Source organism: Camelus ferus, chromosome 4 (genome assembly GCF_009834535.1).
Source record: "Camelus ferus isolate YT-003-E chromosome 4, BCGSAC_Cfer_1.0, whole genome shotgun sequence".
NCBI lineage: Eukaryota > Metazoa > Chordata > Mammalia > Artiodactyla > Camelidae > Camelus > Camelus ferus.
Genome location: NC_045699.1, coordinates 47,520,698 through 47,548,323, shown reverse-complemented (window position 1 = coordinate 47,548,323; position 27,626 = coordinate 47,520,698). Strand labels below are relative to the sequence as shown.

General features: G+C 36.3%; 1 protein-coding gene across 1 annotated transcript in view; it reads left to right on the top strand.

The window, feature by feature from the left end:
* ERP44 (endoplasmic reticulum protein 44) overlaps positions 1 to 27,626 on the top strand; it is a 72,344-nt gene that overhangs the window by 7,552 nt on the left and 37,166 nt on the right. Inside the window, exons 2-4 of the mRNA XM_006185241.3 lie at positions 20,989 to 21,061; positions 22,738 to 22,777; positions 26,965 to 27,080. Coding sequence (XP_006185303.2) covers positions 20,989 to 21,061; positions 22,738 to 22,777; positions 26,965 to 27,080 — 229 coding nt within the window. The remainder of the gene's footprint in view (positions 1 to 20,988; positions 21,062 to 22,737; positions 22,778 to 26,964; positions 27,081 to 27,626) is intronic.

Below are 27,626 nucleotides of genomic sequence, written 5' to 3'. Positions count from 1 at the left end.
GTCTCTATGATTCCTTCAGCCCTGTGCCTTTTCTCATTATGTAGAACCTAGAGCATTGTATTTTAATGTGTCTGGTTTTCAGTCACTTGATCTTGGAGACACAAATGTTACTAATAGAATAGAGAAAAGCAGTGAAAAAGAAGGAAGAAATCATTTCAGAAAAAACATTCTAGTATTGGAGCTAAAGAAAACTATTGGGTGAATAGTAGAGTGGCAGTACTTTTTCCATTTCTTCCTTAAGATTATTCATAACTGGATTTAAGAGATTGTAGAAAAAGTTTTTTAGGAATCAGAAGAATTTTTGACCCTGGAAAAAGGAGTTGAAACCCTTTTTATTTGTATAGGACTCTACCATTAGTGTTTTAGTAAGTTCAGTAGGTGGGATGTAAGAACCATGAGTGGATCGCATGCAGTTAAGTTATAATTATCTAGAGTTGTTCTGTAAATTTAAACTCATTAAAATGGAATAAAATATAAAATTCCATTCCTCAGTCACAGTAGCCACATTTCAAGGGGACAGTAGTCACACGTGACTAGTGGCTACGGTATTGAACAAAGCAGGTGATGGAACATTTCCGTTGTTACAGAAAGTGTCGTTGGATAGTGCTGACCCAGAGCTTCGCTCTTGCTGTCTCAGAAACCAAGACAAAGGTGAGGTAAAGACTGAGGAAAATTCCTCAAATAGTGTTTCAAAGCTTGTGAGGAACATATGTCTTGCCTGTCCAAGGAATAGCAATAGCCTAGGAAAAATGTCGGTAATCTTATCAGTGAGCACAGATTTGGCTTTTGGTTGCCTGATGGCAGATAGGGAGGCATCAGAGAATACTGGTTAAAACTCAAAAGTAAGTTTGAGTGTTAGTGTTGATTCTTCTGCTTACTTACACAGTCATTAGGGCAAATGATTTTCATTTTTGAGGCCTTAGTTTTTCAACTGAAAATTAAATAGGATTGCAGAGACTGCTTTGGAGTGTCTAATGGACATTCTAGTGCAACATGACTGTGACTTTGGGATTTGAGAGCTTACGGTTTGTCTCTGTGATAATATCCCTTTTGAGGCCTTCATCTTATTTTTTTTTTTCTTTAACACCTTTATTGTGATATGATTCCTATACAGTAAACTACACATATTTCAGCTGTACAATTTGATGAATTCGAATACATGTATTCACCGATGAAACCACCACCACAATCAAGATAGCTAGCATTTCCATCACTCCCCAGGAGGTGCAAACTTTGAATTCCCAATTATCCCTTCCCACCCCCTTTATCTCCTGGTAACCATAAGTTTGTTCTTTATGTCTGTGAGTCTGTTTCTGTTTTGTAGACAAGTTCTTTTGTGTCCTTTTTTAAGATTCTACATATAAGTGGTATCATATGGTATTTTTCCTTCTCTTTCTGACTTACTTCACTTAGAATGACGATCTCCAGGTCCATCCATGTTGATGCAAATGGCATTATTTCATTTTTTTGATGACTGAGTAATATTTCATTTATATATATACCACATCTTCTTGATCCAGTCATCTGTTGATGGACATTTGGGTTGTTTCCATGTCTTCGCTATAGTAAACAGTGCTACTGTGAACACTGGAGTGCATGTGCCTTTTCGAATTATTTTTTTCCTCCAGATATGTGCCCAGGTGTGGGATTGCTAAATCATATGGTAAGTCTATTTCTAGTGTTTTGAGGAATCTCCATACTGTCCTCCATTGTGGCTGCACCAGTTTACATTCCCACCAACAGAGTAGAAAGTTTCCTTTTTCTCCACACCCTCCAGCATTTATCATTTGTGGACTTTTTTTTTATTTTTTAGATTCCACATATGAGTGATCTCATATGGTATTTTTCTTTCTCTTTCTGGCTTACTTCACTTAGAATGACATTCTCCAGGAACATCCATGTTGCTGCAAATGGCGTTATGTTGTCATCTTTATGGTATTCCATTGTATAAATATACCACATCTTCTTTATCCAGTCATCTGTTGATGGACATTTAGGCTGTTTCCATGTCTTGGCTATTGTTTGTGAACTTTTTAATGATGGCCATTCTGACTGGTGTGAGGTGATATCTCATTGTAGTTTTGATTTACATTTCTCTAACAATTAGTAATATTGAGCATCTTTTCATGTGCTTGTTGGCCATCTGGATGTCTTCTTTGGAGAGATACCTATTTAGGTCTTCTGCCCATTTTTTGATTGGGTTGCTTATTTTTTTTGATATTAAGCTGTATGAACTGTTTGTTTATTTTGGAAATTTGGAATACTGTTTGTATTATTTGGGAAATACCCAGTCAAATTATAAATCTCCCTTTTGGTTGCATCATTTGCAAGTATTTTCTCCTGTTCTGTAGGTTGTCTTTTAGTTTCGTTGATGGTAACTCAGGTGTGCAAAAGCTTTAAGTTTAATTAGATCCCATTTGTTTATTTTTGCTTTTATTTCCTGTACTCTAGGACCTGGTTCGAAAAAAATATTGCTGTGATTTATGTCAAAGACTACTCTGCCTGTGTTTTCCTCTAGGAGTTTTATAGTATCTGGTCTTACATTTAGTTCTTTAATCCATTTTGAGTTTATTTTTGCATATGGTGTTAGAGAATGTTCTAATTTCAGTCTTTCACAGGTAGCTTTCTTGTTTTCCCAGCACCACTTGTTGAAGATACTGTCTTTTCTCTATTGCATATTCTTGTCTCCTTTGTCATAGATTAATTGCCCGTAAGTGTGTGGGTTTACTTCTGGACTTTCTATCCTGTTCCATTGATCTGTTTCTGTGCCAGTACCATACTATTTTGATTGCTGTAACTTTATAGTATTGTCTGAAGTTAGGGAGCATGATTCCTCCAGCTCTGTTCTCCTTTTTCAGGACTGTTTTGGCTATTTGAGGTCTTTTGTGTTTCCATACAAAATTTTAACTTTTTTTGTTCCAGCTCTATGAAAAATGTCATTGGTAATTTGATAGAGATTGCATTCAATCTCTTTATTGCCTTGGTTAGTATGGCCATTTTAACAATATTGATTCTTCCAATCCAAGAACAGGGTATGTCTTTCCATCTGTTTATGTTGTCTTCAATTTCTTTCATCAGTGTCTTACAGTTTTTGGAGTACAGGTCCTTTGCCTCCTTGGGTAGGTTTATTCCTAGGTATTTTATTCTTTTTGGTGTGATGGTAGATGGGATTGTGTACTTAATTTCCTTTTCTGCTATTTCATTGTTAGTGTAGAGAAACGCAACTGATTTCTTCTGTATATTAATTTTGTATCCTGCAACTTTACTGTATTCATGGATGAGCTCTAGTAGTTTTCTGGTCACTTCTTTAGGATTGTCCATGTATAGTATCATGTCATCTGTGAACAGTGACAGTTTTACTTTTTTTTTGATTTGGATTCCCTTTATTTTTTGTCTCTGATTGCTATGGCTAGGAATTCCAAAACTGTGCTGAATAAAAGTGGGCATCCTTGTCTTGTTCCTGATCTTAGAGGAAATGTTTTCAGCTTTTCATCATTAAGTATGATGTTAGCTGTGGGTTTGTCATATTGAGCCCTTCATTTTTAGAAATGATACTTTAGAGAACACTTTATTAAGAACATACCTACATTTTTAGTTAGTAAAATTACCTGTTTTGTTTGCTCTTGGTATCAGAAGGATACCCTTGTTAGGAGCTTAATCTTCTAAATCGATAAACCCGTGAATTAATGTGCATCTGTTTCTGCCTACTTTAAAATGGCCAAAAGTGATATGATCTCATGATGACAGACTAATATTTTATACATAAAGCCATTTTCTAAGAAATTTGAGCCAACTCCAAAATGTGGACAAGGTATGATTTAGTGATGAAGTAGAGATCATGAATAAGTTTATAAAATGACATATTAAACAGAGTTAAAATTTCTTAGTTGTTTGGACAAGGTACTCTCATTTTCTTGCCTGCTATTTACCTGTTTTGTTGTATTTCAAGTTTTGTAAAATGTAGGAGGAAATGCCAACTGTTAAATTACAAACACAGCATTGAAGTCTGTCTCCGAGTAAAGAACAGTTTCAATTGTGAGTGTGATTTAGAGTTATCCTGAGAGAAGAAATTTGGGCATTTCTCAATTCCTTTGACTTTTATTACTATGGTTCTGGCCCAGTTGCAGTAACATCCCAGCTGGCTGGTAGCAAGCTCACGTCTCTGAAATGCCTTCACATTCTGAAAGAGCTAAGAATAAAGAAGAGCTAATTTTTTTTCTTCAAAAACAGCCACTCAAATTGACTCATTCCTCAAGCTTTCTAACACCAATTTTTATTATAGGAATGGATACTGACACTCATAGGAAGTCCTGTGATCTGTTCACAATTAACAAAAGTACCACAAAGTTGCAAAATACTTGGTTATTTAATCTTTGCATTAACAGTTTCAGAGACCCTAATTTTGCTTAGAACTATAAAAATTGTGCTGCATTTTAAAGCATGTTCTACTTATTTGTTTAAGAAATTGTTCAGTTTATAATTTAATTGTGCCTGTATTCTGGGTCTTATCTTCCAGAAGTAATGTGAAGTATTTTTCTCTTAATAATAACTTGAAAGTATATCAAGTAAAGAGTAAACTTTTAGGAGAATATATAGTTTAGGAGTAAGAGATTGGGCTCAAATCTTGGATTTGCTGCTTTTCACCTTTGTTATCTTGCCTATTAACTTCTGAGGAATAATACAAGTTTTATGTATGACTCATAGAAGTGTTGTTATTTGCATGCATCTACGATTTAGTGGAACACAAAGTGGTAAAAAGGTATCACACTTTCTTATTCTTAGACCTTAGTTTCTAGTATAATGCCTTACACAGGTTAAGTGTTCAAAAATAATTTTGTTAAGTGTATAGAAACAAAGAAAAAGTAGACCTAGGTTAAGGAGGATCAGGAATACACAGGGGAGTTGGAGTTTGTGAGCATCACCCAGAAGTGAGCCTTGAAATAGGTGAGGGAGTTAGTCATTTGGATTTCTTGTGGGCAAGAGGCTTCTGGGCAGGGGCATTAGCCAGTGTGAAGTCCCCAGTGGGACTTCCCTGGCATATTCAAGATGCAGCGAGTAGGACAGTGTGGTGGTGACACTATGAAGAAAGTGCAGCGTAACAAGAAGATTATATCATGTAGCTAAAACACATTTTGCAAAACTGTATTTATGTGTGCATTGTTTGCTGATATTTTATTTTTTGTTTTCTATTGTGTGCTTTATTTTATTTTATTTTTAAATTATGGATCTGACCCACAAAAAAGTAGAACTCCCTAACTGAGTTACTGGTGATATTGATCTCCTCAGCCTTGGCCCGGTTGCCTCTGTAGGGAGTAGCCTTGACCGCTTGCCCCCGTGTGCCCCCAGTTTGCTAAATTCAGAATATTCTCTATGTGTGACAGGCTGGGTCACAACCTGCAGTAGTAATAACTTAAAATGTTAAAACAAAAGATTTCTTGATGTATTTTTTGATTCCTGAAAGCAGTATACTTTCATGGTACAGAAAAGCATAATGAAGAAAAATAGTACATACCCCGACATACCCCTACCCCGATAACATTTTAATGTCTATCCTTCCAGGTTGTGTGTGTGTGTGTGTGTGTGTGTGTGTGCGCGCGCGCGCATATGCATTGAACAATGTAGGGCTGGGCTCTTGCTCTTGTTTGGTCCTGGTGTAGAGTGGTAGACTGCTGGTTACATGGGGGCAGAAGGAAAGGATGCCCACGTGTGTGCATGCGCTTGCACGGATGCAACTTGGAAAATGGCACTGAGCTTGACCACTTCACTTTAGAAAGTTAATTTAACCTTTCTGAGCTTCCATTTTCTCACATATCAAATGAGGATACAGCTCTCTTCTGAAGACTTTTGGGAAGACAAAATGAGACTGTGAATGAGTCTGTGGTGCATTGTAGGCACTTAAACTTTCCTGATTTCTGCCATGTGATAGGTGCTCAACAGATGTTGTTTAGATGAAGGAATCAGTGAGTGAACGAATAATTGAATTTTAGGTAACTTTCAAATTGTCCATCCAGAGGTATTAAAATTGTGTGCACTGAAGTAATGAGCAGGTATGACTAGCTTCCAGCCCCTGTGGTCTTCTGACTCTGATAGTTGCACTGTCAGTGTTATACTAACAAAAACAGCTTGAAAATGTGACCATTAAGTAAACAAATTATCTGCCCAGCTCTGTTTTATAACTATACTTTGTTTTGTACTTAAACTCAATATATAATGAGGAATATAGTTTATGGAAACAGTTGTATTTTGTGGTACAGACCATTGGCCTTAGAAATAAGAGAGATTTGGGTTTGAACCCTGTTCCGCCACTGGTTTGCACAAATCATTTAGCCTATTTGTCTTAATTATTTAGCAAATATTTGTATTTACTATATGTCATACACTGCAAAATTTCATTTTCCTCATTTATGAAATAGAGATAATATAATTTGTACTTCAGCTTCAGGAGTTGCTATGATGATGTAAAAGAGATATGTGTTTGTATAGTAAATATACATGTTTTGACATTGAAATATTCTTGTATGCTTGAAATATGTTTATTACTTGGATTCTTTCCCCAGAAGCATAGGTATGCAGTGCAGTACATCCCTTTCAGGGAGAGTTGATGCATTATGGAAATAGTTGAAGGTCTGAATTTCCAGGGTAACTGACAGTACTAGAAGTAGAGTCACTTGGAAGCTGGAAAGTCCTAGTTCATTCTTGACTCTACGTCTTTGTAGCTGTGTGATGTTAGGCAAATTTCTTCATCTTTCTGACCTTCAAATTTCCTATTCTGAAAGTGAGGATAATTATTTTGCATGGTTGTAAGATTAAGATATAGTGTACATAAAGTTCTTTGCATCTTGTCTGGCACATAGAGATTTTTGTTTTGGAAGGTAATGAATAGAGAAGGAAGGCTTGGCAAGTGGATGGAGTCATCATTATGAAATGGAGAAGGGGCCTTGGAGGAGGATAGCGCCTGTGCTGACCGTCTTTCTGTGCTTGTACTACCTTTTTGACCTTCTGAAATGACTAAATGGATGAGGCTTTTTATTTTAAAAGTCTGATTCTAAGTATTAGTGATTTCTTAAAGTGCTTATCAACTTGTCTTTTTCCCTTGTTAAGTTATGACATAGTCTTATCAAAATAGTGACAAATGTAACTATGATTGAGAGAAATAAAAATCTAACTTGATATGCATTTCTGCTTTTAATACAAAAGCAAATAAATTCTTGTAAGTGGCATAAATGAAAGTGGGAAACGTGCTTTATGTTCTGGTATTTGAAAGGTATCATTTGCTCCACACAGAAAGGCATCATTTCTGTTACTTTGTACACTCAAAATCATTCAGAAAATACATCCCTGACTGTTGTAATTGACTAGATATTTGGAAAATGATGATAATTCTTTAGAAATATATAATCTTTCTCTAGTTGAATTTAGTAAGGGAAGAGAAGATTATTACAGCAGATTCTGGTCACTGAAAAGATGCAAAAATAAAAATCCTATTTGTGTAAGTGTGGAAGACTTCAAATTGCTGGTTATACAGTTTCATTTGTTCCTATGAGCCTAACTTACATATACCATAGTTATCCCTTGAATATTGCTTTCAGTGGGGTATGAAGTTATTTACACATAAGCATGTATAATATCAAGAAAAGCTCATTGTATGATTTTTCCTCTTCTAATCTCATGAATTCATCTACAAACCCCTCCCATTGGCAAGATGGGTGCTTGGTCAGAAGAGAGGAGGATAAACTGTGTTTTCTAGTCCACAAGACTAAGTTCTAAAGATCTCCTTGTTAAACACTGGTTATTGTCTTGAACAGAAGAGTGGTTTAAGGTATATAATAAGATGAGCCCTCAAGGAATAGCTTTTAATTCTGAGAAGTATCCAGTGTTCTGTAGCAAAATAATCAGATTTTCAGTCTTCTTTTTCTCATTTGACCCATGAAGCAAGAGAAACCACCTGGCTGGATATCCCTGAAGGAGTTAATTGTATGTCAGGTGGTGTATTTGACGCCTTAGTGAAAGTCTTTCTTAGCTTACTTTATTTGGGGAATACTTAATGTCCAGTAGTACTAACTTCCCTGGATCATTTTTAGTTAATATTTCTAATGCAAAATAGATTGTGATATATGAGGAAATTAGCAGAGAATTTGTCTATATTCCTACATGAGATGATTTTTCCAAGGGTATACTACTTATTTTGGGATATTACTTTGAAATACTAAGTTAATAAATATCCCTGAATATTCTTAAGATGGGATAGAAGACATTTTCTTAATGGCTTAAAATGCACTTTTATTCAGGTTCTTTAAATGGTTTTTAGTTTAAGGAAGGAACAAGGGTGTCTTCTGGACACATTTTCTTCTAAAAAAATACAGGACACTTGTATTACTATCAAAGTTTATCATCCTATTGTCAGGACTGGGGTAATTCATATCAGTAAATTATTTTAGGTAATTAAAGTCAGCACTATACAAATAAGCCAAATGTGTGTGAGTGTATCTTTTTTTTTTTTTTTTTTTTGCTGGAAATCATTTAAAAATATAAAGAAGTATTTCTTTTTCTGTTTAGGTCCTGAAATGATGTTTGTTAATGCCCTAGTTCATAAGTCCAGAGTGACACATCATACAAGGGATGGCTAATTTCATCTGTTGGTGGCAGGCAGAGTCTGTGTGGTTTTGTTTGATTTGCATCTGTGAAACAAATTTTTAGTTTGCAGATTGCAAGTTTGTAAATAGAGGAGCTGGTGTCTGCCTTACTGGGAGCTACCAACATGATTTAATATTTTAAAAATGATGATTGTGATGTGTTCCCTAGATCACAGTAGCCTCCTAATTGTGAATTCGACAGTTTTTTGATTAAGTCTTTCACCATAACCCTTATAACGTTTCAAACTGTTAACTACACCATTTCTTCTTGAAATAGTGTTCCTCCTGCTTCTTTTATGGTCCAGTGGTTCATCCTGTTTCTCTTTCTCTCTCTCCTTCCCTCCTCCGACCCCCCACTCCCAGTTGGGGAAAGGGAAAAGGCCTACATTTAAGTGGCAGAAGGGCAGTTAGGAGGTAAATGTGCATACTCTCTCAGGTACTAAGAGCTTCTTTTCTCCCTTCCTGTCACATCTTGTCATCCAGTCATTTTAACTCACAGCTTTACCTATTGCCTCTCTAAAGACTGGAGCAGGTTGGGAGTCTGTTAGTGTTTGGTTAGTGCCTTGGGCTCAGTTACTTTCTTGGTGTTTTAGTCCTTGGTGTAAGAAGTAGTCAGACACAATTTCCAAGCTCTTTCTGTTAGTTGGTAGAAGGCAACTCATCTGTCAACTGTTTTCTCGTTGACTGGGCAAGACCTGTAACTAGTAAAACTGAAGTAGATCAGTGACTGCACAGAAATTCTTTCTCTAAAATAGAGTTCCTTCAGTCACCTAGGTTTATAGCTTTGGCTTATTGAATCTTGCTACCCTTTAAGCTTGTCACCGTGACCCATTTGTCTTCCTTTTGGAAGTTTCCCCAAATCCTCTCCTCCCCAGCCTAGGCCCTTGTCTTACTATTTCACTCTGTTGGCTACATAGTCTTACTTCTCCCCAGTAAAGGGAAGAGCGCAGTAATTTCAAGACTTAATTGGTGCTCCTCCCTTACTGAGAAGTCTCCCATGGCTTCTTATTTTCTGCTGCAGCAGGTATTAATCCCTCTATCTGGCTTCCAAGGGTATTATACGTACTGTCCTAACACCTTTGGTTTTTTCCTTAACATTCCCAGACTCACCTTCCAGCTTCACCTCCCAGTGCTGCAGCACGTGAACTTCCACAGCCAGGCTTTGCCACTCACCTACTTCACCCGCAGAAACTACTCTGTTCATCTAACCCATACAGCGCTCTCTGCCGTCTTTCTGGCCTCTCTCTAAATTTTTTTGTGAGCCTTAAAGTGCTTGCATCTTATGTCTTGTGTGCTAACTTTTCATGCATGGTCATGAATCTCTTGAAGGACAGGATGTGCCTTTGATTGAGTTCCCTGTGGGCCCTACCTGGTTCAGTGCTTCCATCCCCGTAGATTCTCATCTGAGGACTTCCGTGAGCTGGTGGAGGAGTAAGTAGCTGTGTTCCTGGTGAGCTGTACAGGATAGAATTGTGATGATTGTGTAGAAGGGAAAGGTGAGCAGATGCTCAGCCTGGTGGGGTACAGCTTTCCACTGTAAAGTGGATTGTTTTCGTCCTGTAAGCTCTGTCTCATAGCTAGTGTTCAGCTGGAGTTAGCTGGCTTTCCTGCCTGGGATGCTGCAAGGAGAGTCCTGCATGAGGTGGTGGTGGAGGGGCTTGTTATTCAGTCAGATCAACTAGGGCCCCTTCGACTTTGTAATTCTAAATAAGAACTATTTTGACTTAATAAATAGAGGACCGAGAGGCTGATGAGAATTGACTAAGGTAATGATAAGAAGTTAAATAATAATACTAATAATTTATAGCTGAGTAATCTTTATAGTTTATGGACCTGTTTTTCAGTGCTCTCTTTACATCTCGTGATGTTGAAAAGAAAATTCGAAATTATGAAATACATTTTTGTGGCCTTCATATTTGATTATTTTTGACTGCTGAGAGAGTTCCATTTAGAAGACTGTCTAGCCTACGTAGACTCTTTATCTGAAAACTTTATTGTTTTGAATTACTAAAAACAAATGTTCATTGGAACTACTGTGTTCATTTCACTTATGAAAAATAAAATTATCCTCATCCCACAACAATATAGAGAATATGAATTCAGCTAATTGAAATTTGCTTTTTTTCTCTCTTTTTAAATATCATCCCATGGTAAATACAGTATTTTTAAAATTCATTGTCTTAATTTGATTGTGAATTGATTTGTCAATTTTTTACTTGCTAGTTTGTCAGAAGGCAGGCTGAGTATTCTCAAGTCTTTCTGGGGTTGGAAGTTCTCTAGAATTACTGCTGTATGATGAATTAATTGTTTTTTTCTATTTAAAAGTGATCCTTTCTCTGTTGTAATTTGAGTTCTAGTCCCCAGGCAAAGATTTCAGAAAATGCCTCCTCCTCTAGTGCTTCCATCCCCTTCCACTCTGGCTTCCAGTGGCTCCTGGTGTTCCTTGACTTATAGATGCATCACTTGAGTCTCTACCTCCATCTTTACATCATCTTCTCTTCTGTGTGTCCTCTTGTCTTGTTAATAAGGACAGCAGTAGTTGGGTTTAGGACCCACTCTAAATCCAGGATGATGTCATCTCGAGATTATTAACTGATAATATCTGCAAGAACCCTCTTTCCCAGTAAGGTCACATTCTCAAGTTCTGGGTAACATGAATTTTGAGGGGACCTTGTTAAACTCTCTACAGCCACTGTGGTCTTTTTGACCCCCAAATCTGTATTTATATAGATTCATAGGCAGGAAGAAATAAACAGAGTGCAAATGTGTACTTCTCAACTGTTATTCCTTAGACTAGAAAATAATAAAAGTAGTGAATTAAATACTTTTGTTGCATTAAAGTTACTTAGAAAAATAACTTTATTTGCATTGATAGTGAAATAAGGAATAACTTTTTAAAAAAAGACCCTTTTTTAGAGCAATTTTAGTTTCACAACAGTATTGAGCAGAAGTCATAGAGATTTCATATATACTCTCTGCCCCAACACACGCATAGTTTCCCTGATTATCCCCCACCAGAGTGGTATTTGTTACAGTTGATGAACCTATATTGATACATGATTATCACCCAGAGTCCATGGTTTACATTAGGGTTCATTCTTGATATTGTACATTCTTTGCATTTGGAGAAATGTATAATGAATGACATGTATCTACTATTCTGGTATCACACAAAGTAGTTTTACTGTCCTAAAAATCCTGTGCTCTACTGATTCATCCATCCCTCCCCTTTAAACTCTGGCCACTGATTTTTTTTTTTTTTAATTATCTCCATAGTTTTGCCTTTTCTTGCCTTGTCTCAGGATCCACTTCCAGTGGGAGCCCAAATGAAGATAGGCTGTCATTTTTCCTATAAAATTTCCTTTATTTTGACAGAACTGCCAGCATTCTCATGGTGTCATTTTACATGTTCCTCTGTATTCATTGTCTCCTACATAGTTTTTCTTGGGCTAGATTAGATTGAGGGCAGATTCAGTTTTGGGGGGGTTAAGATTACTTCACAAGTGGTGCTGTTTATTTCCTATTGCATCCTATCAAAAAGTATTAATAGGTAAGTAACAGTGCTGTATGTTACATATGAAAGTTGTTGAGAGAGTAAATCCTAAGAGTTCTTATCACAGGGAAAAAATTTTTTTTCTTTAATTTTGTTTCTACATGAGATGATGGATGTTTATTAAATTTACAGTGTTAATCATTTCATGAGTATACACGTCCAGTGATTATTCAGTACCCCTTAAACTTATACAGTGCTGTATGTCAGTTATAAAAAGGCATTAATATGTGGTTGTCCTGCTTTTAGTGATGTTAAGATTGTTCAGTGACTGTCGATGCAGTTGTTCCACATTAAGATTAACTAAAGGCTTCTTGAAAGCCTAGGCAAAAAGGGAGTATGACACAGTGTGTAATTCTCATTGCTTGGTGCCCAGCAGTTATCTTTTGAGAATAAATAATGACTTTGCAGGAATGTATGGTGACTCTTAAATTAGAGAATCTTCTCTCCCTCTCTTTTTTAATATAGTAGTGAAATTGTTGTTTGATGATCTTGCCAAGATGTAATATAAATATCTATATAATGTTATTCACATCCCTTTCCCCAGTGCCTAGTACAGTGCCTAGAATGTAATAGATGACTCACTTAAAGATTTGTGGAATGAATGAGTGACCTAACAAAAGAATGCATGTACCAACATGTATGTAGACTCTCTTAAGGGAACTTTTTTTGATCATGCCTCTTGGGGAAGAATTACAGTGTTGCTCAAGGAAGGCAGTCATAATTTTCTCTTGGTATATATTTTTTGTGGGCATAACACGGTGAGTGGATGATGTGGGTTGGTAAAGAATTACCAGAGACTGAGAAAAATTTAGGAAGGTTTAATAGGTATGCTGCTATAGGCAACAGCGGGCCACACAGGTGAGAGGTGCCTGCGTGAGCACCAAGGGTGTGTGTGCAGGGTCTTTTATTGGGGGGAGGGGGCTGTGGACACAATGAGTAGGGGCTGCATAGTCAATTTGTGCACAGGTACCTGATTGGTTGTAAGATCTGTCACAGACTTCTCTGAACAGTTGGTTTTACAGCTTTGGTAAGGGCAGGATGTGAGGCCTGTCTGCCTAAGATACTGTGAGACAGGCTGTCTACTGAGGCAATGAGTTTTGTTAGGGTAAACATGTATCAAGAAAAGATGTTTTATATCTTGCAGAAATGCAGGTATGCCAAGTGTCCTGTAGTGGGGAGATGGGGTTAAGGTGTCAATGGCTCCAAGCACACAGGGAGCCCAGGGGTGCGGGTTTACATGAGCTTGAGAGCGGCTTCAGAGAGTGCCAGCTGGTTCCACATTTATGAGTATTTGTCTGGACCCTTACTTACAAAATCCAGTGCTAGGTGCTAATTGGGGGACAGTGAGGAATGGAACATTGTCTCACATATCCAGAAGCTGCCACCACCCCCTGTACCTTCTTCGCAAAACACCCTCCTCTCTGGGTCCCAGATGTGTACAGAAAAAGAATATAGCAACTCTCATTTTGAATTTTCTCCCAGTTCCTATGCTTTTTAGTACTTCCATTGCTAGAAGTCTAGGTTTTAGAGAAGCAATATGGGATGGTTTTAAGAGAAAAATCTTACCACACAGTAAGAAGCTCATTTCCAGTTCTGAAGAGCTTTTTGTTAATAAGAGCATTCTTCTCTGAAGGTCAGTGAAGTGCATTGTCTATTCCAGGTAAATTAATTCATCCCATTTTTAGGATACAATGAAGAACAGAACACAGATGAGGTCAGTTTTTATTGGAAATCCATGCACGATCAAATAGCTAATATGCAAGAAAAAGTATGAATTGCAACAATATTTTTTCGTTTTCTATGGTTGTTTTTTCTGACAAAATTTGCTTGTAGGGATTATATTATTTATATTTGAGTTATTTGTTTTTGCTTAGGATCTGTTTCCCCAAACATGTATGCATCCATCGTATTTTGAGTTATTTAATGAAGAATGTTGTGATTGTTTTAATGTTTCTTTATAAAGCAGATCAGTTCTGCCTTGTCCAAAATAGGTTACGATGATATAAGAAAGTTGTATCACCGAGCAGTTTAAGGGTTAAAGTCGCTTCCTAGTGTTATTCTAAGTCCTATTTTTTTCCCCTCTCTTTGAACTTCTAGTTCATTATAATGCTTCTGGGAATACTAACAGTGAGATGTGCCTTGATTGATACACAGCTTCAAGGCTCGCACAGTGCCTGTCAGCCTCAGCTTCTTTTCTCTGGGGACCTTTCATATTTCTTAGCTCCTTGCTAACCCCTCCGCTTCTGTTGCCTGCCGGCTTAATGCAAAACACAGTGAGAAAAGTGGCCCCAGGGAGAAGCAGCAGCCTGGGTCCCATGGCATTGGAACTTCAGGTGGGAGGCTGATTTGTCAATCTGGGTTAGTAACAGAAGGGTGCTGTTGCCTGGTACGTTACTTATTTCTTGCTATAGGAGAGACAGTTTGTAAAGCACTTTAAGAATCTCCTAACAGAAAGGCAGGTAAATGAAAGATTTAGCAAAAATACACTAAGCTTTTATTGTAGAATGCCTAGCAGATGTCCTGCCAGTGGAGAACCGTAATGCCATAGGGAAGGGAACATCCTCTTGAAGCTTCTTCAATTGGTTTTATGCCATTAATTTTCATGTAGAACTAACTATTCAAGCAGAAGATGGTATACTTTAAAAAATTAACGTCAGCATGTATTTCTAATGAGATTTTAGAGTCCACATTTTTCTAAAATCACAGTAATTTGTGTGTCAGTATGTAATTCTCACAAATGAGTCTTACTTGTTTTTGGGTTCATATTTGAGGACCAAAAACATTGTACAAAGTTTAAAATGAATTTACATGCTTGTTTGTAGAGTCAAAAGTTTTGTTCTCTAAGACAGTGCTTCTGAAACTTTAATGTGCATAGGAGTCACTTGGGGATCTTACCAAAATGGAGATTCTGTTTCAATAGGTCTAGGGTGGGGCCTGCTATTCTGCCTTTCTCAGGGACAGAGTAGCACCCGGGGGTGAGGCCAGTGCTGCTGGTCCAGGAACCACTATTTGAATGCAAGGTTTTAAGGTATTGAGCTTTAAAAGGCGGAAGATTTATATGATCTGAAGAGAAACCAGATTATGAGCTTTAAAACGAACAAATGCACCTTTGTTTTCTAAACTCATTTACTAAAATATTCTAATAAAACACCTAAAACAAAGCCTAGCAAATGCTTTTGTGACTATAAATGTTGCTAACAGAAATAATATCTGATAACCTCTTCTGCCTGATACTTTATTAGCTTCTGGTCCTAAAAGTCCCAAATCGTTCATTTTCATGGCTGAATTAACATTCAGTATGGGACAATATGAGACATATTGGATTTTTATCCACTAATTTAACATAGCTATTTTTAAGTGAGGATATTCTGTGTGCTGAAGTGTCTGGAAGCCATGCCCGGGAACAGCTCATGTAACTGGAAGAAGGTATTGCTAGGGGTTTGTGACAGCTCTTAGATCGTGATATAGAGGGGTTTCTGCACTGAGGGGGCGGGGGATCTAAATCAAGTTTAAATTCCCTCTAAATCCAAGTCTATGAATCATCACCTAATGTTGTGCTTTTCACTATTACATTATTAAAACCAAATTTTCAAATAGACTTCATTCCTACTTGATAACCTTATTTTCCTCAAACATGTTAAAAATATTTGTTGACTATTCCCATCTTTGAACCCTTCTCCCCCATTTCTCACTTCCAATACCTTCCCTCTGAATTCCTAGTGTATTAATATAATCTACCCATTCATTCACTTAGTACATATTTGAGAGCTCATTGAGTACAAGGAGGGTACTATAGTAAGTGATATGTGGGGAACAGAATTGAATAAGGTACAATCTCTACTTTCAAGGTACTCAGAGTCTCCTACAGGAGGTAAGATAACACAAGTAATCCATGTGAAAAAAATAATATGTTAACACCCTTAGAGAGTGTACTGGGGGTTCAGAGGAGAGAAATTAATCACTCTTGTCTGGGACCATCAGGAAAGGCTTCATTGGAAAGACAGCATTTGAATTGGGTCTTGAAAACTAGATAGGCTTTCCTAACTGTTCCAAGCAGAGGAAACTGCATGAGTAAAGTATGGAAGCAAGAGAATACGATGACACATTTTAGGAATTGCACTTACTGAAGACCCCTTGCGTTCTTGAATTTGTAACTTACAGAATTTGAATCATTTGTAAGTGGCCCTTGAAGGGTCATGTAATAATTTTTCTGGGTTACTGATTTTATTCCTTTGCTTAGGAGCCTAATGTTTCAAGTCAAGGACTGAGGCTAATGATTGGTTTAGCTTAGTATTCATATCTTGGCCCATCTTTATTCTGCTGTATTCACTCTCATTCCATTTTTTGTTTTACTGCATATTATATGGGAGGACATTATATGCTTATTAATAATTAATAATAATTCTGTGAAGAGCTTGTTACAGTTCCTCTCAGTTGCCAAGGGTCTGCTGCAGATAGGACGATGATATAATTTATTGCCCAAACCCAGACCCTTTTGAAAGAGAGTGGTGCTATTGATAATATTCCAGGGAAACAGATATAAACTGCATTTGTCTCCAGCAAGTGAGAGTATATGGTCAACTAGACTGTGTGGTCACTCTAACTATAGTTCATGTTATTTGGAGGATAAAATATAGATGGGGAGCAGTAGGATGTGATTTAGGAAGGCGAGTGTGGGCTAGTTGGTGAGTGGTCCTAAATGCAGGCTAAGGAGTTAGGCTTTTATACTGTAGACAATGAAAAACACTTGTAGTTTTTTCGGGGGACAGAGGAATCTATATATGCAAAGCAGCATTCGAAAAGATTAGTCTGGACTCTGGGCACAGGTTGGATTGAAGGGAGATGTTGATTCAGAGAGTGTCACAGTAGTCCCCATTACGGGTGTATTTGAATGGCCACTTTGAAGGGTCTTAGTGTACTAAGAAAATGTATTTATTTATTTTTAAAAATTACGCTGAAAGCTTTAATAATTTACTTCCAGTATGTGTTATTATTAATGTTAGTTCATACTTCTGAGGAAGATCCTGTTGCATTGGTGTCTTGTTCAGTTAATGTTTTTTTGGAAAGAATAATAACACGAGCTTAGCAGTGAGTGCCAGAGCATTTTGTATATGCTAGTATTATAGCATGTTTGTTAATATTGTAACAATTAAAAGTTTGACCTAACATTGAGAGAGTGCATAATAAAAAATCTTTTCAAAATTTACTTCTAAAATATTTTCTTTTATCATGTAACTTTTTGTTGTATCTTGTTTCAAACCGATGTCTAATCCAGAGAGGATTTTAATTTTGCAGTAACTTTCATTTCCCTAACCTACATTTTTCTTTTTTCTATCCCCATTGAGTAGGTTGGGTTTTGGGGAAAGAAAAAGTCATTTTCTACCAGGAAAACCAGACAGAACATCATGGAAGAGGGAATCAATCCTTGAAGGATTGATTATGCAGTAGTGGAGAAGACACTCCAGGCAGAGGAAACTATGTATGCAAAGAGAAGGAAGCAAAAAAATTGTGGGGCATATTTTGGAAGAACAACTGGCTGCTGGGTAGCTTTAAAAATGCTGTGGAAATACAGCTAGTGCACTGGCATCACTAGCCAGTTAGGTGGTCATGCAAGTATTCAGGGAAATTAAAGGAAAGGAAAGCTTTTTAGTTACCAAAGGTATCTCAATGTTTAAAAAACATTTATTGGAAGAAAATATTCTTTACTTGCTGAAGAAGCTCCTACTTACTCATTTACTTAAATTTTTATACAGTTTTTAAAAGTTACTTTCCATTTACAGCTGTTACAAAATATTGGCTGTGTTCCCTCTGTTGTACAATACATCCTTGAGATTATCTTACACCCCAGAACCACTAGTTTGTTCTCTATATCTGTGACTGGAGAGCTCCTATTTAAAGCTAGCCTTTCACTTTTTAAAAAAAGTGAATTTAGGTGCAGTACTTAACCATTTCACTGATGTGCCTTTTATATAAGATCATATCACTAAACATATCTCAGACTGACATGTTTAATATTTGGTATAATAAATGCATATGGAAGAAGTATCTAATGAATTATGGAAGATGACTGGAGATTCTTCTCAGTTTTCTTGACAGGAAAATGAGCTAATGAACTGAAGAGAATGACTGATTTGTAAGATATTCCATAAGTTTATGTTTATATATGTATATTTATGTATTTATATTATATTTATATGTTGTATAACTATTTCATCATGAGAAACTAAATTCTCCATGACTACTAAGATCTTCTATTCAGAATTTCTGTGTAGGATTTTGTTTCTTTAAAAAAAATTAAAAGTTTACTTCAGGTCTAAATTTAAAAATTAAATGAATGATTTCCCTCCTCCCTTCTTGGTTTAGAGCTGTTTATCTTTATTTCACTTAAGCACTATAGCATTTGACACATAAAGATGTTTTCCCAGAAGAATCTTGTTTCTGCCCAAGGCTGACATGAAACAATTTGTCAGACTAATGGAGCTTACTAACAATTCAAATAAACATCCTATCTTTCCCTTCATACTGCATATTAATAGAAATATTAATGATGAATTGCCTCCTTTATACGCTTCAGGGAGGAGACATACTGGGTCCAAGACAGCTTTCTTGCTTTGGGCCCTCTTAAACACAACTGTTAGCTGAATCTGTCTTACTAGTTGCATATTTATTAGCACGATGTTTCTTATGTGATAGTTATCTATTTAATACAACCAAATTGATCTTGCCTCATTTTAGTCATTACCTAGTGTGTAAAAAGCAATTGAATTTAGAATATACTTCTCTGTAAGCATATTTTGATAAGCGGTAACTAACTCTTCACAAATGGAGTTCCTTGGATTATACAGCTGAAGATCAGGATCATATCTGTACTTACCACGTTTTTCTCCCCTCCTTGTCACCGCCACTCATTTGAGAGCTCCTTGAGATAGAGCATGTCATGTCTCAAGCATTTGTGCCCTCAGTAGCTAGTAGACACTGTAAATGACTGTCCTTATTTAATGACTTGACTTTGATAATGACCAACTTTGTTGCTTTATGATAATATTTTTGCGTCCTCTCCTTGAATTTTTCTTTAGCACACAATCTGCTCTAAAATCTTGCTGTACCAATATAATTGTTAAAAACAAGACAGCAGGCCCAAAATGGAGTTGCTTATGCTAAGCCTCAAGTCACCTAACCAAGGTTTAACTTAATTACAGTTTCAAGTTTTCCAGAAATGGAATCTAAACCAGTCAGTGAGGAATCACCTGATCAGCACTTGTTAGGTCATCTGCCAAATAGACCCCCGCCATCCTCTAAAGGAAATTAACTTTGCAATAACCAACCCACTTTTTTTGCCTCCTATAACTTCCTTGTGCCTGTTCCTCTCTGCCTATGAAAGTCTTTCATTTTGTACAGCTTCTTGGAGCTCCTTTCTATCTGCTAGATTGAATGCTGTGTAATTCAATTGATTTCTTCTCAAATAAACCTTTAAACATTTTAATATGCTTCAGTATATCTCTTAACAGGTTACATAGTTATCTAAAGCTGGTTACACACTGATGTGGGAAGGATTTGTTAACTGAGATATGGATATTAAGCAATGACTAGTGAGGGAAGTCTGATCTTTCCAGTCAATTTTTGAGGTGTTGGAAATAATGAAATTAGTTATATAAGTAAAATATTCTGGGATTCCAAATTATCTAGCTTACTTTTGGGAGAGTATAATTTATTGGTTGCTAGCAGAAATAATGTCAGCTACTGGCTACAGTATTATGGTAACTTGGAAATAAGACTGGTATTATTCTCAGGCTTTTTCTAAGAAAAGAGTGAATTTATAGAAATATTTCAAATAATTAGCTGGGCTTATTTACCTGTCTGCATCAGCATGTCTCTTTATACAGTTCTGAAATTGAATTGTTGGTGAATTACAAAATTTTGAGTTGTAACTGTTATGAGTGCCAAAGTGTCCATGAAATGGGTAAGCAGAGTGGTCTTCAATACTTGGATCAGGGCCTAATGTTAGATGTCACTTAATAAAGAGCAGTGGATTTCCATACACAAACTGGTTTGAACAAAAAACTGCCCAGGCATCAAAACGCATAGTAAGTTAAAGATGGAACCTAAAAATAAAATATACTAAATGTGACTTTTAAAAATAAGTAAACAGTTGCTAGTTTAGTTTAAAATTACGCCTTTTCTTTGTTTTGCAGATGACAAGCTGAGATTTTCTTTGATAAACTTGAACTTTGTGTTTTTGACACATTAAAGAGGACACAAAACATTCTTAATCTCTTTTTAATAGCCTCTCACATAACACATTGTATCACCAGTAGGTGAAGACCAGGCAAGAAGGGCTTTTGGTTCACAATTTGAAAGGTGTTTCTTGAATTCTTTTCATTATTTTGCCTTAGAGACATGGTGGGATAGAATCAGCAAATTAAGCTTTGGTTTTATATTCTTTCAAAACTGATAATAATCTAGCAAAATTTTTCTTGTGGCACCAGAGATAGTTGTTGAAAGTATTAATTTAAAGAGTGAATACGTTTTCAATTTTAAAAATTGTTTGGAAACAGTCTTTTTTATGTAGTTAGAAGCATAGGAAATCTATTGGTCCAATTTCTAGGCTTGAGAAGTTGTACTTCTATTTCCTTGATCTTGTGAAGTGTTAGAATATATAATAAAGATTAAAACCAATTGATGGATGATTTTGTAAATAGTGGAACCAACTTTATTCATAAATTTTCTTTTTCTTTTTAGACTTTCAGCATTATTTGCCTTTTGTGAAAATATTTATTAATTTCAAATTTTTTAAATTTCTAGGTAACTTGGGTTTTTACTCCTGTAACAACTGAAATAACAAGTCTTGATACAGAGAATATAGATGACATTTTAAGTAAGTACCATGATATTTTTAAAGTATATTTTCTTCTCTATAAAGAGTTAGTTTAGATACAAAAACAATACAATCTCAATTGTCTGGAATAATTGAGGAACCAGCATTCACGGTTTACTGAATTAACAAAGCACTTCGGTTTTAATTTTTAGTAAAATTTCTTAAAATACATAAGTCTACTTTCCTGTGTTACAAGTAAACTTTCAGTCCTGTTTTACTTCTTTGCATTGTTGTACATACCACTCTTAACAATTCTTAGAGTATTTAGTTGCCTAGAGGCCAACAGTTTCCACTGCGCAGTACTAAGTGTTAATGACCTTAGGACACAGCCTACCACTTTTTTGTCTTTTTTAGCTTTTAACTAAATCACCTACTTTGATCTTTTTTATTGTCATTGGTCCAATTAAGTTCAATAAGTGTTTTGTTTGTTTGCTGACAATTTAATTGTAAATACAGTTAACTTGGGTGAAAACATTTCTTGTTTTCAAAAGTAATAGAGGGAAGGTAAAGCTGTGGTTAGGAGATTAAAGAAAATACAGTGTGGATAAATGATTTTTCTCTCTTTTTAAAGCACTCTATTTCACCCACTAGTTTGAGGAAAGCTAAATACAATAAAGAGGTAAAAGAAGTATTCATTGACCATCATATATTGTTTTGTGTTCTTGGAAATGGTTAAATGCTAAAAAGTCTGTCCCTACATTGTGGGATCTCCTTAGAGAAATGGCGCTATAAGCTTTAGCATGCATCAGCATCACCTGGAGGACTTAATAATACCTGTACCGCTAAGCCTGCCCCCTAGTTTCTGATCAGGAACTGCTAGACCCCACCTAAGAATTAACATTTCTACAAGTTCCAGCGTGATGCTGGCGCTTCTGGTCCCAGGGCTCACATTTTGTGAACCACACTGCTTTAGAGTGAATAGCAAGTGGATAAAAAGTGCTTTGAAGGTAAAAAAGGAAAAAGAGAATTGAAACTTACATATCCTCACTCCTTTCATCTTTCAAATTTTAGAATATCTTTGTGTGGGGGGGAGTTTTGTGTGTGTGTGTGTGTGTGAGTACTGAGGTGTTTATTTAAGCTTCTCTGTGTTAAGTTTAGGCAAAAGGAACAGATTTTTTTTTCATGTCTTCACATCTGGATATGCAAATGATACTAAGTTATTTTTTGCAACAGAGAATAACTGTTAAATGGGGAGGAACCAGAAAAAGTACATCTTACACAATGCTGTTACAGGTTACTTGTTGCAACTAGATGGGACATCTGAGTTTTAGAAATAGCTTAGTTATACAGGTCTGTTCTCTGAAATTGGATTTTATTTGCAGAGCTGATTCTCAGTTATTTATGAATATGGAAGGTCCAAAAATGGATTATTAAAATCTGGATCATTCCACTTAATTTTTTAAGAGAGTAGGCTATTTTGTAACTTACTTACCTAATCTGGGGTTGACTCTCCTTTTGTTTTGTATTCACTCAGCGAAGATATTAAGATGGAACAGGGACTCCCACAAATTGTACAGCGCCATCTGTGACTCTATGTATGGGTTTCTGAGAAGTAATTTAATTGTTATTGTGTATATTTAGTGGGCTTTTAATGATGGAAAACTGTATCTTTAGTCTTGTCAAAATTTTGTAGACACAAATAACTTAGGTTGTTTGGTTTTGTTTTTTAATTTCAGACAATGCTGATGTTGCTTTAGTAAATTTTTATGCTGATTGGTAAGTAATATCTTACTTTTCTGAGGGGGGAGTGCATCAATTAGGGTTTTGTTTTTTTTTTTTAACTTGCTAAAGGTGTTTTTTCTTTGCTAGGAAGGGGTGAATGGGGAAGCCTCTTTCTTTTGTGAGGCAATAGTCCACACCCAAAATCAATTAAGGTTCATTCACAAATAAAGTAGACTAATTTGGTGAGCATTTGTTTTAAGAGAGAAATATACCTGATTCCATTATCCCACATCTTAAAAGCAGGTAACATAAAAACTCAGATTTCTCTCTGTCCCTCACAAGAGTACATACTGGGATTCTGTATTTGTCTTGACTGAGGACGTAGGGCAGTGTTTAGAGGTGAGGATGTGGGTGTGGCAAATTTAGAAGGAAAAATAATGTTGATTTTTTTAATATGTACCGTCTACTACTACTTGTAGGAAGCCTTTACTCTTTTCCCTGTCTGACTTGGATTCTGTCTTGTGTGTTCATGCAGTCCCTGTGTACTGCATTCTTTTCTTACTACATTGTTTTGTCTTTCATCTTTGTGCCCAGCAAACAGTTTTGAGGGCAGAGATAATGTCTTACTTAGTATTCCCAGCATCTAGAACAAGGACATACTATGTAGCAGATGTTCAGGAATGTGGTGTGGGGATAGAAAGAAGGGGGCTTCAGCTGGAGAGAAGTTAGAAACACTCACATAATCCTTCTTCCTAGACGGTCTGTATCTAATGGGGCGCTTTGAGGCTTACTACCTACTAGCTGCCACTACCCTACTTCAGGCCATAGTCCTGCAATTTACCCAGATTCCTGTGACAGTCTCTAATTTATTTCCTGTGCCTCTAGACCTATGTGTCTCCATTCTATTCTCTGCAAAGTAAGCTGGAGTAGTCTTTTCTAAAGTGCAGATTGAATTAGTTTACACCTCATCTTAAAACCCTTAAATGGTTTTCCAATACCTTTAGAAAGTCCCTTACCTTGGCCTAAGAGGCCCCTGATGACCTGGTCCCTTCCTACCTCTGCAGCTCTGTAACTTAGCTCTCTCCACTCCCACATTCTGTTCCAGGGGTACTGAATGTCTTTCAGTTTCTGTAATATTCCATACTCTTTCATCACGGGACCTTTACTCATGGTGTTTTCTCTGAATGGATCTCTCTTCTCTCACCTGTTTATTTACCTGGTTAAGTCTTAATTGTCTTTCAAGTCTTAGATTAGATGCTAGTTTCTCCAGGTCGCCTTCCTAATCAGTACCCCTACCCCTGCTCCCAAGTCAGGTTAGGATCCCTTTTTATATCTTCTGATAACACCCCATACTTACCCAGTCATAACACTTGTATGCTATGGTTTAGTTTGTGGCTCCCTACTATATTATTAGCTTTGTGAAAAGTTACCGTATCTATCTTTTTTCAACATGAATCCCCAAACACTTGGCATAATGCTTGGCAGATAAGTACATAATATTTCCTGGGTGAATGATGTAAGTATTTGTATTTGAAGAACTTCAGTAAACTATTAGAGATATACAGAGACAATACAATTTATAAAACGTATAACAAAAGAGCATTTTCCAAGGTAAGCTGGGATTGTCCAGATATAACATTATTTGGTAGAAGATTTTCTAGTCTTTAAAAATAAAACTGAGATCCAGAGGAATAAGGTATTTTCCTGAGGCCACCTGACTAAATTGTGGCAGAGTTAACACTAGAATGCTGTTATCTCGGTGGCGGGATTTTCTGTGCTGTAAGAAAGAAATAGAACATGCCCCCGACCTTGTTGTAAAAAGTGAATTGGAAATGTGGACTAACTGCAGCTACTTAGGAAGCATATTACCCAAAGAATACCTGGAGTTGTTCATGAATTAATACTCTTTTGTTCAACTGAAAAAAACTTAGGTAGTTGACTGTAGGACATAGAGTTACACTGTGTAGCCTCAAAGGCTAGATTCTGAGTTGCCTTTCGAAGTTATGGATATGGCATGACTTAAGGATAAATTCTCTAACAGAGCTGCCTAAAAATACATTTCAGAGGACAATAAACCCTGATAGGAACTTAATAATGCTCTCGTGTGCCAGGCTCTTTACATACATTGTTTTTAATGCTCAGAACTACCCTGTAGGTAGGTGTTATTCTTTCCATTTTAAGTTGAGGAAATTGAGGTTCAGAAAGTTCATACAGTACACCAGAAATTGACACAACATTGTAAACTGACTATAACTCAATAAAAAAAAAATTTACATATATAAACAACAACAACCACCCCCCCCCCCAAAGAAAAAGAAAGGTCATACAGCTACTAAGTGGTGGAACTGGGATTTAAACTCAGCTATGTTAAACTCCAAAGCTTTTATTTTTTTTCCCTACTAGGTTATCCTAGTAAATGCCCCTAAATTGTTCCTGCAAAGACTTTCACCCATTTGGTTGATTTAGAAAGGGTTGATTCAAGCACCAGATTGCAGATTGGATTCACATGAATCTTAAGGCACTTTTAATAGATAAATTTGCTTTCGTTATGTTACCTTTATAAATGTAACTTTCCATTTGTATGAAGGTACAGTAATATTGCAACTGAATTTTTCCATCATCTTCCCCTTTCACCTTTTAGTATTAAAACTGACTCTGTTTTAAACGTGAGCCTGAGCTTCAGCGCTTACTGGGCAGCAACCTGGACAATCCAGAAGGGAGCCCTTATCATATGTCTTTATCTTTGCCCTCAAGCCAGGAGCCTGTCCACTGATTCTTTACTAGGCCATATCCTACTTCTACAAGAAACCGTTAATCAATCCCTACCCCTTGCCTCCCTAGCCCTCCAGAACCCTTTCTGTAGCAGACTGTCAGAACCCACAGATCTGCAGTCCTAACTTCTCCACTTCCTCCATTCTATCAGTTTATTCATTTAACAGACATCTACTGAAATGCTTATTAGAATATGTAGTCAAATAAGACATGGTCCCTGATGTCCGCAGACTCCCCCTACCTGTCCCAGATGGGAGAGATTTCAGAATGCTAAAAGAGGAAAGAACCACTTGAAAGCAAGAGATTGAAGATGCAGGTTGTGTCTTCTTGGTATATTCTGGGGCATCTCCTTAGGAAGTCAGGTGTGTGGGCTAGGAGAGTTATATACAAAAAGAAATAGGAAGTATAAAGAAATGTGTATCTCTCACAGGCTTTATATTTTTGTTGACTTACAGTTAATATGTGTGACCTAGTCACATGTGGATTAAAAAGCTCGCAGGCCTCATTTAAGTAAATTTTTTGGTGGAAAAGGGCTCTGGAAGCAGTAGTAGCAATTATACTTTTTTGTTGTTGTTGTTAACAAAATGGTCTTTTTCATGTGAGAATGACCATTCTAGCCCAGCTGCTTGTGTGCTGATTCTGATTCTCCTCTTTCTTATCAGTTCCCTTTAATGACCCGCAGAACATGTTCGTGAAGTGGTTGGCCTGATTAAGGTGCAGCCAGAATTAGAAGTATCAAGTTTCTGGAATATTGTGGGGTTTGTGCCCCTTTTTAAAAGTGAAAACAAAACAAAAACAACAGACAAAGGAAACTGGACAGGAAGTCTCTTTTAGAAATTTAAAAATTTTGCTCTTGAACTTAGTATATTTAATAGTTTATAGATACAAAAGCCCATTTTAACCAGAGGTAAATTTTGAGGGGAATCAGTTCACTATATTCTATATATCATTTTCATACAACTTATTTATTTAACATGCTTACTTGCCTATGAGATTTGATTGAACTTGGCAGGTCAGTCGGTCTAATATTTGCAATAAACTTACCATTTTAAAGATTTTGTAGTCGTCTAAAAATATGTTTATTACTTATAAAAGCTAATTGCTTTTATAAATGTCTGAGTCTCAGTAGTTACAGACCCAAGTAGATAAATCTTAGAGGGCTTATTTCCGACTTGTTTCATTGCCTCTGTGAGAGATCTTTAGCTTTGTGCTCCATAATATTGGCCATTTTCTTCAGGTGGAAAAAACTAAAATCTTTTAATGATTTGTGCAGTCTTTGAATTGAAGTAGTATTTGAATTCAAAATTGTCTTCACCTCCAATGAATGACACCAGGATCCCTAAATTAACAATGTGATTGTGTCAAAAGCTGTTTACTATACATATACTAAATGTGAATGGATGATAACTGAAATAAAATTTTATTGCTTCTGCCTTTCAGTTTTAATTTGTATTCTTCTCTGTGTATAGGTGTCGTTTCAGCCAGATGTTGCACCCAATTTTTGAGGAAGCTTCTAATGTCATTAAGGAAGAGTATCCAAATGAAAATCAAGTAGTGTTTGCGAGAGTTGATTGTGATCAGCACTGTAAGTACCTCAGTAGGAAGTCTGGAAGAAACTGTCCCACCCCCATCCCTCCTACACACAGACACACACACACTTTTTTTTTCTTTTTTTTTTTTAAATGCTCTGCTTTCAGTAGAGAACAAGCCAGAAATGTTCTAGTGACCTTGGTTAAAATGTTAATATTTAATCTTTATGTACTTACAACACTATTTTCCATTTTGCCTGTGTGTAGGATTAAGAAAATTTTTCCATTAAAATATACTAGGGCAAGCATACAGGTAATATATCATAACTAGCATTTTTTTTAACCAAAGCAAACACCAAAATCAATAAATAAAATTGAAATACAGTTTTAGAAAAGTAAAAGATTTCTGTTAGTCTTAGAATCATGCAAAAATACCATTTGTAGTCATTTAAAATAAAACAATCTTGGAGGTTTTTGTGTTTCTATTCTTTAAAAGATTCTACTAAGATTGGCTTAGACCGTCTTTGAAGTGTGATTTGCTGTAGCTACTGATGATAATTGCTGAGAGTGTTGAGAAACTTAGGTTAAACTCACTTAAAATC